Source organism: Cariama cristata, unplaced genomic scaffold, assembly GCF_000690535.1.
Source record: "Cariama cristata isolate BGI_N322 unplaced genomic scaffold, ASM69053v1 scaffold79, whole genome shotgun sequence".
Taxonomy (NCBI): Eukaryota; Metazoa; Chordata; class Aves; order Cariamiformes; family Cariamidae; genus Cariama; species Cariama cristata.
In genome coordinates this window covers 91,031-103,212 of record NW_009636143.1, presented here as the reverse complement: position 1 = coordinate 103,212, position 12,182 = coordinate 91,031, and the positions used below count along the sequence as shown (strand labels likewise).

At 38.4% G+C, this 12,182-nt stretch overlaps 1 protein-coding gene across 1 annotated transcript in view; it reads left to right on the top strand.

The window, feature by feature from the left end:
• ATP6V1H (ATPase, H+ transporting, lysosomal 50/57kDa, V1 subunit H) overlaps window positions 1-11,966 on the top strand; it is a gene marked incomplete at its 5' end in the record, with an annotated part of 37,970 nt that extends 26,004 nt beyond the window's left edge. Inside the window, 2 exons of the mRNA XM_009707795.1 lie at window positions 1,212-1,325; window positions 11,633-11,966. Of these exons, the coding sequence (XP_009706097.1) occupies window positions 1,212-1,325; window positions 11,633-11,693 (175 nt within the window). The remainder of the gene's footprint in view (window positions 1-1,211; window positions 1,326-11,632) is intronic.
• Window positions 11,967-12,182: the final 216 nt, after the last annotated feature.

Below are 12,182 nucleotides of genomic sequence, written 5' to 3'. Positions count from 1 at the left end.
TGTGGTCTCTAGGATGGTTTTGACCAAGTTATAAAATGAAATGGGAAATTCTTTTTTTTCCTCATTTCCACAGGTCTTTATACCCATTCTGCAGTTTACAAAAGCATGTTGTGTTGTGCAGCAGTAATGTATTAATTTGACCATGAAAAGAACAGTAGTAAAGCAGATAGCTAGTGCAAGCTTAGAATGGCAGGATAACATCAGGTTAAAAGTAGCGCGAACGATAGCCTCTTCACAGGATATTATGTTTAACTACTCAGTGATTTGTGAGACAACTGATATAAAAAACCATGTGCAAGTCTGTGAGTAATCAGTTTATATATTCCTTGCAAATTCTCTCCAAACTTTCTCTGTTATGACAGACGAAAATGCTGCATGTAGAGAGTCATCTGGATGGTGATGCTTTTTCAGGTTTTAAGTGTGTTGCCTTCTATTTTTTAAAAGAAATTATGTATTCATGACGTGATATCAGATTTCATTGGTATTTTGTGGGGGACTTACTATAGCTATTAAACGGCTATGGCTGACTACTGCGGTGAAGTTTGTAGCAAAAGATGCAGCTCAAACATACTGTTTTTCTGGAAATGGTATCTTAGCAGCCAGTTCTGCATCTTATGCAAGAACAACTGTGGCTCTAGTACAGTTTGAATGGCGAAAAGCACTATGAGGAGTACCAAGTGGGTGGTCTAATAGGTGTTTGTGTGATTACAAGCATTTTTTTCTGGATTAGGCAGTGCTGGACTGGATTGGGGCTTATTGCAAAAAAATGGAGTGGCCTGGTTATCAGGGCACTACCTTCTCCTAAATAATAATCGATAGTGCTGTACCCTGCCAACCGTTTCAAGCCAATACTGAGTTCTTTAGCAAGCTGGGTAAAGTAAATAACCCTCTCTACAAGGGCTTGTTCCATGATTGTTGTTTATTTTAAAATTTATGGAAGTAGGTAGCAGGTAGCAACCAGGAGTCCAGTACAAACACTTTCTGATGTTGTGAATTCTTTAAAAACAAAAATAAGCAGTAGGTAGTATGAGAGGTCTGCATTTGTAACATGTCAAATAAGATGTATATGTTAGTATTATTAAAAGTATTTATTTCCTATGTGACTTAAACTTAGCCTCCTAATGCCTTGAACATGAAGTAGTTGGATAGGATAGCTACCTACCCAGAAGCTGAAGTAATGTCAAAAAAACTGCTCCACTCCTGTCTTTCAGAGTGATTGAACAACTTGGTGGTAAACAGCTGGTAATGAACCACATGCATCATGAAGACCAACAAGTTCGTTATAATGCACTACTGGCTGTGCAGAAGCTGATGGTTCACAACTGGTATGTGAAGATTATTTAACATACTGCTAACAGTGAGAAATATTGGATATGGAGAGAGGATTCAGGAGAATAGATTTCTTTCAGGGAGGAATAACATTTTTGTGTAGTAAGACTGCAGCCGTTAAATGATAGAGCAATATGATGCTGATGTGTAAGATCTTAGCTAGGTTTTTTTTGTATGTTTTGGTTGCAGTTGAATTGAGTAGCTTCATCTTACATGATTGAATGTCACATGGGTAATTCACTCAAACAATATATTTTATCTTATGTGAACTGTTTAATATTCAATACGAGCTGCAACTTGGGCTTGCACTTGCTCAAGTACTTAATTGGCAGTTGCTTTGTGAAGTGTGTGTCTGAGCAGTCTTTTGCATTGTTGTTCTTTGCTCTAGTCCTTTCCCGCACTCTACACTGGTGTTTTTCTGTTGCCAGCTTAAGGGGTGCAAGTACAGCTTTTCTTGAGCTCCTGGAGTAGCAGAAGCTTATGGGCTGCTTGGTTAGCTGAAGCTGAAAAATCACTCGCTGGTGTCTCTTTCATCAGTTGCTGAGAATAGCATTTGAAGCGAAATTTTTCTTTAATTGTTTGTTGACTTGTTCTCTAATAAAGCTCCAAAAGCCCTGAAGTCCTGGCATGTTCTGCCACAGAACTTCCTGGTGGGTGATGCTGCCTTTCCAACAGAGCACAGGACCTTTACAGTGAAGCATTGAAGGGCTGAAGTTCTGAAAAACTTCAGTGTTCATGTAACAACTTGGTATAACTTGCCAGACTAATTAGGTATGCTAAGCATAAAGCATGGAGAGTTAAAAATACTAATTAGGAATTCTTAATCTGATTATTAATTATGATTTCACTGAAACTCGTATTTCCAATTTTGCATTGCCTTAGAGAAAGATAAAATGCAACAGCACATCTGAGTACATTGGAACATAGATGTTGAGATACAAACAACTAGCTTAATTTTGAACTTCCAAGACCTTTTCTTTCTGAAAAGCTTTGTGCTTGGAAGTACCTATAACTTCTGTCAGTTTTCTTGCTTCTGACACAATGTGATCTTTTTAAAAGGGTGAGTAGTGATGATGCTAACAGTGTGAAAGTGGTAGGGGAATGAGGTTTATCAAGCACATTCTGACAGGTTCTTTAAGTCACCTACTTGCTGTAGAAGACAGGCTGGCAAGGCTGACAGCAAGCTCCTGTCCCCTTTCCCTGCAGTGTATCTTCTGTAAAACAAAGCTAACTTTCCCCCTTTTCTGAAGAATATGGGGTTTAACTCTCGTGCACGTTATATTTCTTTTATCCTCCTTCCTCCCTCTCTCATACTGTGGAAACCTTTATAGCAGAGAAACACACATTTAAATAACCTACTATGGCAAATCCAGAGTTAATATTCTCCACCTGTAAGGAGGACTTTGGTAAATAACATTGAATTTCTGAGTTTGTGGAGGTGACTAAATGTGTGGTCATGTGCAACCTAATTTTGAGGCATTATTCTATATTACACTCCACCCTGCTTCTTAATTTGGTGATATACTTCTTTTCTCACTATGCTATTCTGATATATTTGAAGCATTCTGAGTATTATAAACCAGCTATAGCTAAATAAAGATTACAGTGTGGAAGGCTTACTTACTGAACTTACCTTCTGCAGGGGGGACAGGTTTTATGTGTTCTGATGTCTCAAAAATCTGGTAGTAAAAATACAAAATTGTGGTCTTTCTCCAGCACAAACCTCACTGGTAGTAAAAGTTTTCCTGCATGCCTAACCTGGCTTTGTCTCATTTTCAACTTAGGCATACTAATTTTAAAAACATCACATCTGGTCTTCTAGATTTCTCTTGGTTTTTTTAATGGCATAAACACTTCTGTGCCTGCTTTTCACAGTTTGTGAACCTTTAGACTTGAGACTGAGAGAGAGATTGCAATTACATCTTGTTTCAGATCTTCAGAGGTGTCAATAAAAAGGATCTGTTTAAGATAGTGCCATTTTCAGATTTGTATTGTCATCTCTGTAGGGAACATGTTCTTGTTTAATTCTTACTGGAACAAGCTTCTGGGACACCTTGTCCTTGGCTCGTATTTGCCAAAGTAGTGTTCCCCCTGGAACGGACAGCAGATAGCTTGAGCTAAGGAAATGACACATCGTTTGTATGTGGGAAGCTAGATTTGTCTTTGTACAGATCTGGCTTTTGATGCATGTCAGGAGCTCTTCTGTTTCGTAGCTTGTGTGGGAAGAAGAGAGCAGGGTTCCCTGACTGCTGCACAGGGCAGTTGAAGTGCCTACTTATTTAGCTTTGCTTTGTTGTAAGATGGATTACTCGGCAACTTCAAGGTTTTGCTTACCTTGCTTTTTGGAGCTGGGGAAACAATAAGCATTTTCCCCCTTGCTTCCATGTGTTTTGGAATTCCGGTTATTTCACTCAAAGCAAAGTTTTTTTCCGTTAATTTAGTTGACATGGAACAACTCTGCATTAGTATCTGACATGTGCATGACAGAGTTAGTCCGACTCTTCCTAGATGTGGAGGCTAACCGAGGGAAGGATTAGGAAGTAAAGGCTTGTTCTGCCAGGCTGAGGCTTGGACCAAGTGCTGTGCCTGGAGCAGCAGAGTAAAGAAAACCTCTGGTACCTGAACCGAGGGAGTGTCATGGGGCAGCCGAAGTGGCGTTCTGCTCAAAACGCAGCTGTATCATTAGACTGCTAATAACTCAACTTGTAGACATTTAACTCCCAAGTAATTTGAGTAGTTCATTACAGGCTGCTCAACTGGCTTTTCCTTAGGGGTTTTTAAGTCAGGGATAAATGGGGGGAAATCAGACTGTCAGGCATTCTGTTAAATGATGAAGCTAGGTTGGCAAAAGCAGTAACTGCTGTCAGCTTTTTGGATGAGGTAAGTTCAGGTGAAATATTCCAGTTACATTTGCATGTTGAATGATCATGCACTTGATGAAGCAGGGAGCAAAAATATCTCTTTAGCATCACTTAATGTCTTAAAATGGTAATTAATCCTGAGTTTTAATCTCACTTTAACTGTGTTAGTTGAGGCACCCCATGCCGGTGGTAAAAAAGCTGTTATTGGCAGATGCGGGAGTTTGGCATGGCAATGATGGTGCAGATTTTTTTGTGTCCTGTTCAATTTGTGCTTTTACTACGTGTGAGAAACATCATCATCTTATTCCTTGTCTTTACTGGTGTTCAGAGGCAATACCCAACTTGACCATTTTAGTATTGGGAACTGTTTTTGGGAACCTGCTGCTCATTGGAGCAATGTTTTTAATGACACAGACTTTAAAATAATCAAATCATTAAGTTCTAAACTGATAGCACTTATGTATATTGCTTTAAAGAAACACGGTATGTTAATCTCTGCAGGTGAAGCACATGCAAGGCATGTGCTTCATGGCACAGTATTCTACTGAACTTCAGGGATGGGATGTTGTGACTCAAAGCACCTACAGTTAGAAGCCCAAGTTCCCTCTATGAAAAAGGGAGAGAAGCAGGTGGTTTTTCAGGGCAATGCAGAGTGGCTTCAAGTGCCTCAAGTTGAGCAGTGGGGATAATCTCTGGCTTTAAGATTTATGAACCCATAGTCTCCTGGCTTTACTCTAAAGGGGTTAATTCCAACATTCTATTACTTCACTAAACTAAGAGCTAGATGAAGTACTAGGTGGATTCTAGATGTTCTGCATTTAATGTGTAATTTATTTATGACCTAACTGATCATCTAGAACATAATGCATTAGTTTCCACCACTTGCTTGTCTTCTAGCTGGGTTAGGCCTGGGAAAGTTTGCTCATGACTCACATAATAAGTGCAGCGTATTACTACTTTTTTTTCTTGCACTGTCAGCAGCAGTGCTGTTGGGAGTTGGGGACCAGAGATCAGAAATAAGAGAATTGTTACCATATCCAGTTTAGCTGATATGTGCAGAGATGGATCACGTGTATACTTTGTTCATTCAAATGTGAAGTAAAATGCAGTGGCTTAACCCTTATAGCTCAAATGTTCTTCAGTATTCATACAAGTGCTGCTGAAACTGTAGTAGGTCTGATGGCAAACTACTTTTGTTTTCCTCTGGCTGAGCCAGGGTAATGGCAGAACTCAGAACACCTTTGGGCAGTTGCTCCCATTGACTGAATTACTGACCCGTGTTACCCCACCTTTCTGCTTATGCCATAGAAGTGAGTCCCTGTTAGGGAGGAGTTGCATCTCTTACCTCTGGGCTGGGGTATGATGCTTCATCTTCCCAGTGTCCTTTCACCTGTGCAGGCTCTGAGCTATAAACTTCCTTTAAACAGACTTTACACTAAACTGCTATTCGATGAATTGATACCAACATGAAGAGTATGAGAATGTTGACGGATGCTAAACCATGGGAGTTAGGATGCATCCTTGGTGCATGATCAAGTATGGTACTGGGAGTAAAATCAATAAATGGCATACTGAATGAAGCAACAAATTCAGATAAGCTTTGAATATGCGACAGATTCATATATGATTTTCAGAGTGCACATCCCAGACAGAATCACTTGCTTTCCATCTTTTAAAATGTCTAGGTATGCAAAGGCATTTAAAAATCTGAAACTACCTAGGATTTGCAGTATGCTGTATTTAGAATCTGTTGCTCTATAAAGTTAGCATTGAATATTCAGCATTTGTCACTGTTGTTCTTCAGTTTGAACTTTCTTCTCCAAAGCCCATGTATCTCCTAAGATAGCTTCTGTACTATGTTCCCTTTTGGTAGAGAGAAGTGCAAGGTGTAGTGATCTAGTTGTAGGTACACAATATCTAGTATGAATGCTCCATCTTTTTATTTGAACATGAATGTGTATTCTTCCAAAGCTTCGTTCCGTACAGGTAGGGACTGTGGTTTGTGTTGTGCATATGCTCTCTGGGACTTCACACTGGGATCACGTTTTCTGTCATGAGACCTGCACTCTTTGTAAAACATACTTTAATATTTCTAGAGCTTTTGTTAGCATGGAACAGATATTTTGCAAATATCAAACAAGCTGCTCAGTTTGCATTTTCTTTTTTCAAAGAAATTGTTCATTTTCATGTGCTGTGCTGAAGAACATGTCACCAAAGAAGTAATTTTTTGATAGTTTCACTTCTGATTAGTGTTACTTTAAAGATTTGATTTCCCAATAGGAAAATTCATTAAACATGATCTGTGTCAGTCATTCTGGAATAATCTGTGCAAACTTATAGTTCTTAAGTGTTGAAAGTGTTTTGCTTACTGTTAATTGTGGCAACTAAATCTTCTGATGAAATGTAAAACCACTTTCAAACCACGTTGCATGGTCTAGTCAAGTTGGTTCTTTTTAATTCACAGAATGGCTCTGTGTGTTAGCTCATAGCACATCTTCTAAGTGAAAAATGACTTACACTGTGTCTCTCTAAAAAGGGCTTAAATGGAATTTCATAAGTTTTTATTTCCACTTTCAAACCACGTTGCATGGTCTAGTCAAGTTGGTTCTTTTTAATTCACAGAATGGCTCTGTGTAAGTGTTAGCTCATAGCATGTCTTCTAAGTGAAAAATGACTTACACCGTGTCTCTCTAAAAAAGGCTTATATTGAATTTGATAAGGTTTTTTTTTTATTTTAGAATCTAATAAAATGTTTGAGTAATAGCCTTGTAACAGGAGCTCATTGATCTGCTGTTTCTTTATACCTTGTATGTAAAGTTGTGAACTGGAAGTCTAGAATTACTCTTCCGAAAAATGGATTTGAGATGCAACAAATTAATGTATTCACCTCTAAGTTTCCTTTTCTTGGGAAAAAGCACTTTGGATACTGCACAAAACGTGTTTTAAAGATAGGCCCAAAAACGGGGAAATTGCTAGAGTGGAAGGGATCTTACTTGATTATTCTAATATGAAAGAAAATGTTAATTTGCAAATGGAAGTTGCTTACACCTCACTGTCAGACTTCTGAATGACCAAGGACATGAGAAACTGTGGTGTTTCAAATTTTGTTGTTCTGAGCTTTAGTTGAGAAATGGAGAATTTTGTAGTTACTCTTAAAAGTGATGTACTACACTTGCATGTTTTGATGCTTTTCTGCAGCGCAGAGGTAATATTTTGTGCTTTTGTAAATTTATACTGAATCAATTGTTTCACGTTTGAGTGCAGTTAACTGTAAATGCAAGCTTGTCTGGACCAGCTTCATCTGCATTGTAATAAGGAGGGCTTTATGCTGCAGGAAGTCACAAGGGGGCTAAAGCAGACCTTTATAAAGGCCTTTCTCTTCCACCGTGAGGAAGATGATCAAAGTGAAACTTTTTGTTCCAAAAAGCTAAACTTGTAAATTTGAACGTCCAAGGTTTTTGGGCCTTCGCTCATTGAACTCTACATATTGATTGTTAATGCTGGAGGACAAATTGCCTTCTTGTTCTGTGTTGCATGTTTTTTAGTGCTGATTCCAAGTTAGTGCTAATAGGAGCTCTTGCAAGGTACCTTAAAAATATCCATGGAGTTCATCTGTACAATCCCAGCATGGGGAGTATACCAAAATGACGTGCTTAATTGTAAGTCTATGTATGTGGGAGAGCACAGACTTTTCCAGATGCTTATTGACTTGAGGCAGCACCATTAAGCATATGCTAACTTTCCCTCCCTTCCTGGAAAGCAATTAAGAAATAAAGCATTATATGTAAACGTGCTTAATTTTACTGGACTACTGGTACATAGAATTTTATTTCCCTTCATACTCTTAAATGATTTAAAAGAAAAATGAGCTTTATGTAATGGCTGGAGTGCTGGTGTATTTGGGTTGAGAAGATGTTTACTACTTCTGACTGGCTTTTGAAGTATTATATACAATAACACCATGCCTACTCAAGGTAAAAGCGAGTGAAGTGAGAAGTGAAATTTCGCTAGAAATTCTTCTCTAGTGAAAAGAATTGGTGACTGAATTTGTTGTTGACCAGGACAGTATTCTGCTCTTGTTCCACAACTTTGTACTTGAATTTTGTACATCTTGTAGCACGCATATTGAGCCACACTCTGCAGATCTGCTAGGCCTGGTTAGAAGGGAAGGATGGTATTACTGGTGAGATTGTGTGTTGAAAGACAATAGGTATGTAGGCCCCAAAGCTCAGCTATGCCAAATGTCAGCAGGATATGTTTTGTCTTAGTCTATAACATGGGCTGGTCAGGCATGCATGAATCTCTGCCAGTAGTGGCCACACTCGTATCTCATATACTTTTGCTTTTAAGTTTAACCATCTTAGAAACTTGATGTGCTTGCAAAAGACTGACCACGATGCTTTTGTTATGGTAAAGGTGGTCTTTTTCTGAAGTTATGAAGGAAGGACTAACAAAAATAGTTTAGAAGAGGGTGAAGAGGCCCAATTCATGGGTTTATAGCTTCTAATTTTAAAAATCAAGTCTAATACCTCATTACTTTCCATTGTAGCATGCATGTCTAATCTGTGAGACGCTGTTTTGAATATTTTGTGAAGCTATTGGTTATCTTGGTCACAAGATCTGTTCTTCTTCTTTCATCGTATATGCTTTTATAGTCTCATGTGTTGAATGCTTGCATCCTTAAAGGTAACTTTGATTTTGTGGGGTAGACAGTAATTCTAAAATCCCACTTTTTCTCTTAAAATTTAACTAAGTAACAGTACAGGATAAATAAAAATCTTAGACACTTGATTTCTAGCAGCATGATGATGGACACCTATGTCCAACTTGTGTGAAGATTGAAGCTTACAGTGCTACTTAACCTCCTGATGTGATGAAATACCAGTATGTAAAAAATATACTTGAATCTTCTCCTTTTATTATGTTTTTTAACCCAGGGAGAGCAGGGGTCTACTGAAGCTGTTCTTGGTAGCTTGAGTTTTAGTGGAAGATGGGAGAGAGAAGGGACTGAAGGCCTGGCAGAGTAACCTATCAGTCTGCTCTCTTAAGGCTGCATGTGAAGGCTTTGTGTTGAGAAGCTGTCTAAACCCCGCTTATCAGTCTCTTACTAAACCTTCTCATCATCTGGCATAGACCATGCAAGAACTTGTCCTAGGTTAACCAGTGTCACTCAATCGGAAATGATAACCAAATAGAAATTTAGCTGGTACTTGTAACAGCAGGTGGGACAAGGTTTTTGCATTTCAGCGGCCCTTGGTGGTGGCTAAAGAAGTGATGGGGTAGGAACAGTATGGGGTTTTCACCTGGGTTTGCAGCATGGCAACGTGGAGCAGTAACTGCAGATACTCATTCTGTGTGGGGAGATGGGATAAGAGCTTGTCCTTGTCCCTGGACTTAAACCTCACACCTGCAAATGAATGACTGGAATAAAGAGTTTTATAGGGAAGATACTGTACTATCTCTTGTATGTCCTTAGAAGTTGAATATGTCTGTTAAGGCACTGAGTACCTACAAAATATGCTACTGCTCTGCCTTAGAGATTTCTGCTGAGCATGCTGCACTATGGTTGGATTTTAGTAAGCCTTGAGCATCCATCTGAACCAGTGTAAGCTATGTGATAGTTGTACTGCTACAGATTGTTAGCGTGATCGATTTTCCTACTGCTAAGTAATTATGTAGGAATTTCACATTCAAAATGATTCATGTGTGCTTTAAGAATAAATGACTTTGCAGGCTTGTGATGCTGTGGGCAGACCCATGTGTGCACCAAGTGTTAGTTGCTTTAAAGACTGGATGTCAGAGAAGAAATACTAGAATCAGTATGGCATATAGACATGAAACAAAGGGAAAAAAAAACAAAAACAAACAAAAACAAAACCACAAAACACTAAGGGAGCAGAAGGAGGTTTGGTGAGTTTGGAAGCCCTTCCATAGTTACTGATGTGGTTTTGGATGGCTGTCAAATTTTGTTCATTTTGGTGGTACAATTTTGAATCCTGCTAAACCACAAGGGAGCAGCTCATTTCCTTCTTTGCCATCAGGAGTCTCTACTTTGAGGTGGTAACATACCTGTTGTGATCAAGAGTCAGATCTGTTGAGTGCAGCCCAAGCATTAAAATACTGTGATCCTGCAGCAACACCTGATAAAGATGTGAAGGAAGGTGCTAAATCATAATGAATGGCTCAGCGTAATAATTATGTGTTATTTTCTTTGCTAATGAAGTTTGAAGTTAACATTGTACTTTATAGGAATTTTGCTTTTCTAGACAATTTTAAAACTGAGAAAAGTGCTGTTGGATGGTACAGCTGATACTAAACTTCATTGTGCTATAGGAATTGTAATGTGTAGGGAGTAGCTGTTCAACAGGACGCTAAACTCAAAACTAGTTTTTGAAATGTGCAATAAGAACTGATCTTTTCCCTTTTTTTTTTAAAATCAAAAGTGCATATTCTTGAATTAGGTTTTTTTTAAAAAGGCTTCTTTCTGAACATCATTTCTCTGAACTGCTTCTACTGTTTAACCTGTGTAGGTTGAAATACCTGTGTAGTGAAAAAACCTGTTGTGCTGAGTGTATGATCATCAATGGAAAAAAGCCTACATTTCACAGGTCCCAAAACCTTTCTTTCAGCTGATACAGTGGTACAGTTATTGAAGTTTATTTCCTGTAACAAGGAACAACCCAGATATTACTAAAGACGTCTTTCAGCTTCTTTGTGGTTCTCTGAAGTGTTGAGCTGCTTTCACAGGAGACAATGAAAGATGGGATCATTCAGAAGAATTGTGCAGTATTTTTTCCATGGAGTTTAGATATTGTTGCTAAAGGCAAATGCTAAGAGTTTTGGGGGTGTTTTGTTCCAGTGTTGAGAGGACGGATATAAGAGAAGTGGCTTAGTGCACTTCAAAATACAGGTGAGGAAAAGAAAGTGTTGATATACAGTGGACCTGGCTTGAATATCTTTTCTTTCTTCCAACTTGAACATAGAGTTCTTCAGTCAGTGTCTATTTTGGTAGCCTACAGGTTAAATTGCCGGCCTGTCCATCAGTATTACTTGTGCTCGTGTGGCTGGGTTATGGGAAGAGATCCTTTTAAATACTTTGCCACAGCTTCTAATGTGTATATTCAGCAAGCAAAATCTGCGGGCTTAGTGGGTGTTCTGTAACTTCTAAATATTGCCTTTGGGCTTGCTTTTTTTCCAGACAGTTTTGTTGATGTTCATTGATGTTTTGTTCGTACCTTATTTTCAGAGGGATAGATGATGGATACCTAAAGCTTAGATACTCTCATAGTAGCTCCAGTTGACTATCAACAGTAGACATTATTTGAAGGAATAATTCTAAACTTAAAGCTTTTTCCTCTTTCTCTACTTCATACTCCCCACCACTATCCTGCTCCCCGCTCTCCAGAATGATTTTCAGTCTGATTTTTTTTGTTGTATTTCAGGGAATACCTTGGAAAGCAGTTGCAGTCAGAACAACCTCAAACGGCCACTGCACGGAGCTAAACACTTCTGTCAGTTCATGCTTACAACTACAGTATGTTTGTCTTTAAATTAATATCAAGGAAGCACTGAAATCACATGTTCTTTGCCTGCTACTAGTGCATAAACTTTCCAGCTTTCCTCTAGTGTTGTTGGCTTAGTAAAAATTTGTTTGTTCAACTAGTTCTGATGATGATGCCTATTAGCTTCTTGTTATATTCTGAATGTATATGAGGAAATGTGGCTAATATATTGTGTTCGATTTATGTATTTATTGTCATAATAAAGAATGTTATTAAAGGATATTAATTCCATGTTACAATTAGCCCAGAAAAATTGTTCTCTTCTTCTAGTGGATTATTAGTGTTGTTTTCCAGGAAAAGCAAGTAGTCCCTATATGTCTGCAGACAAATTAATAAAGCTTTGACTTGGTGTTCCGTAGGAAACGCAATAGCCTGAGGAATGTTGATTATCAGTACTAAAATATATACCAAGTCTCAAAACAGTGTTAAA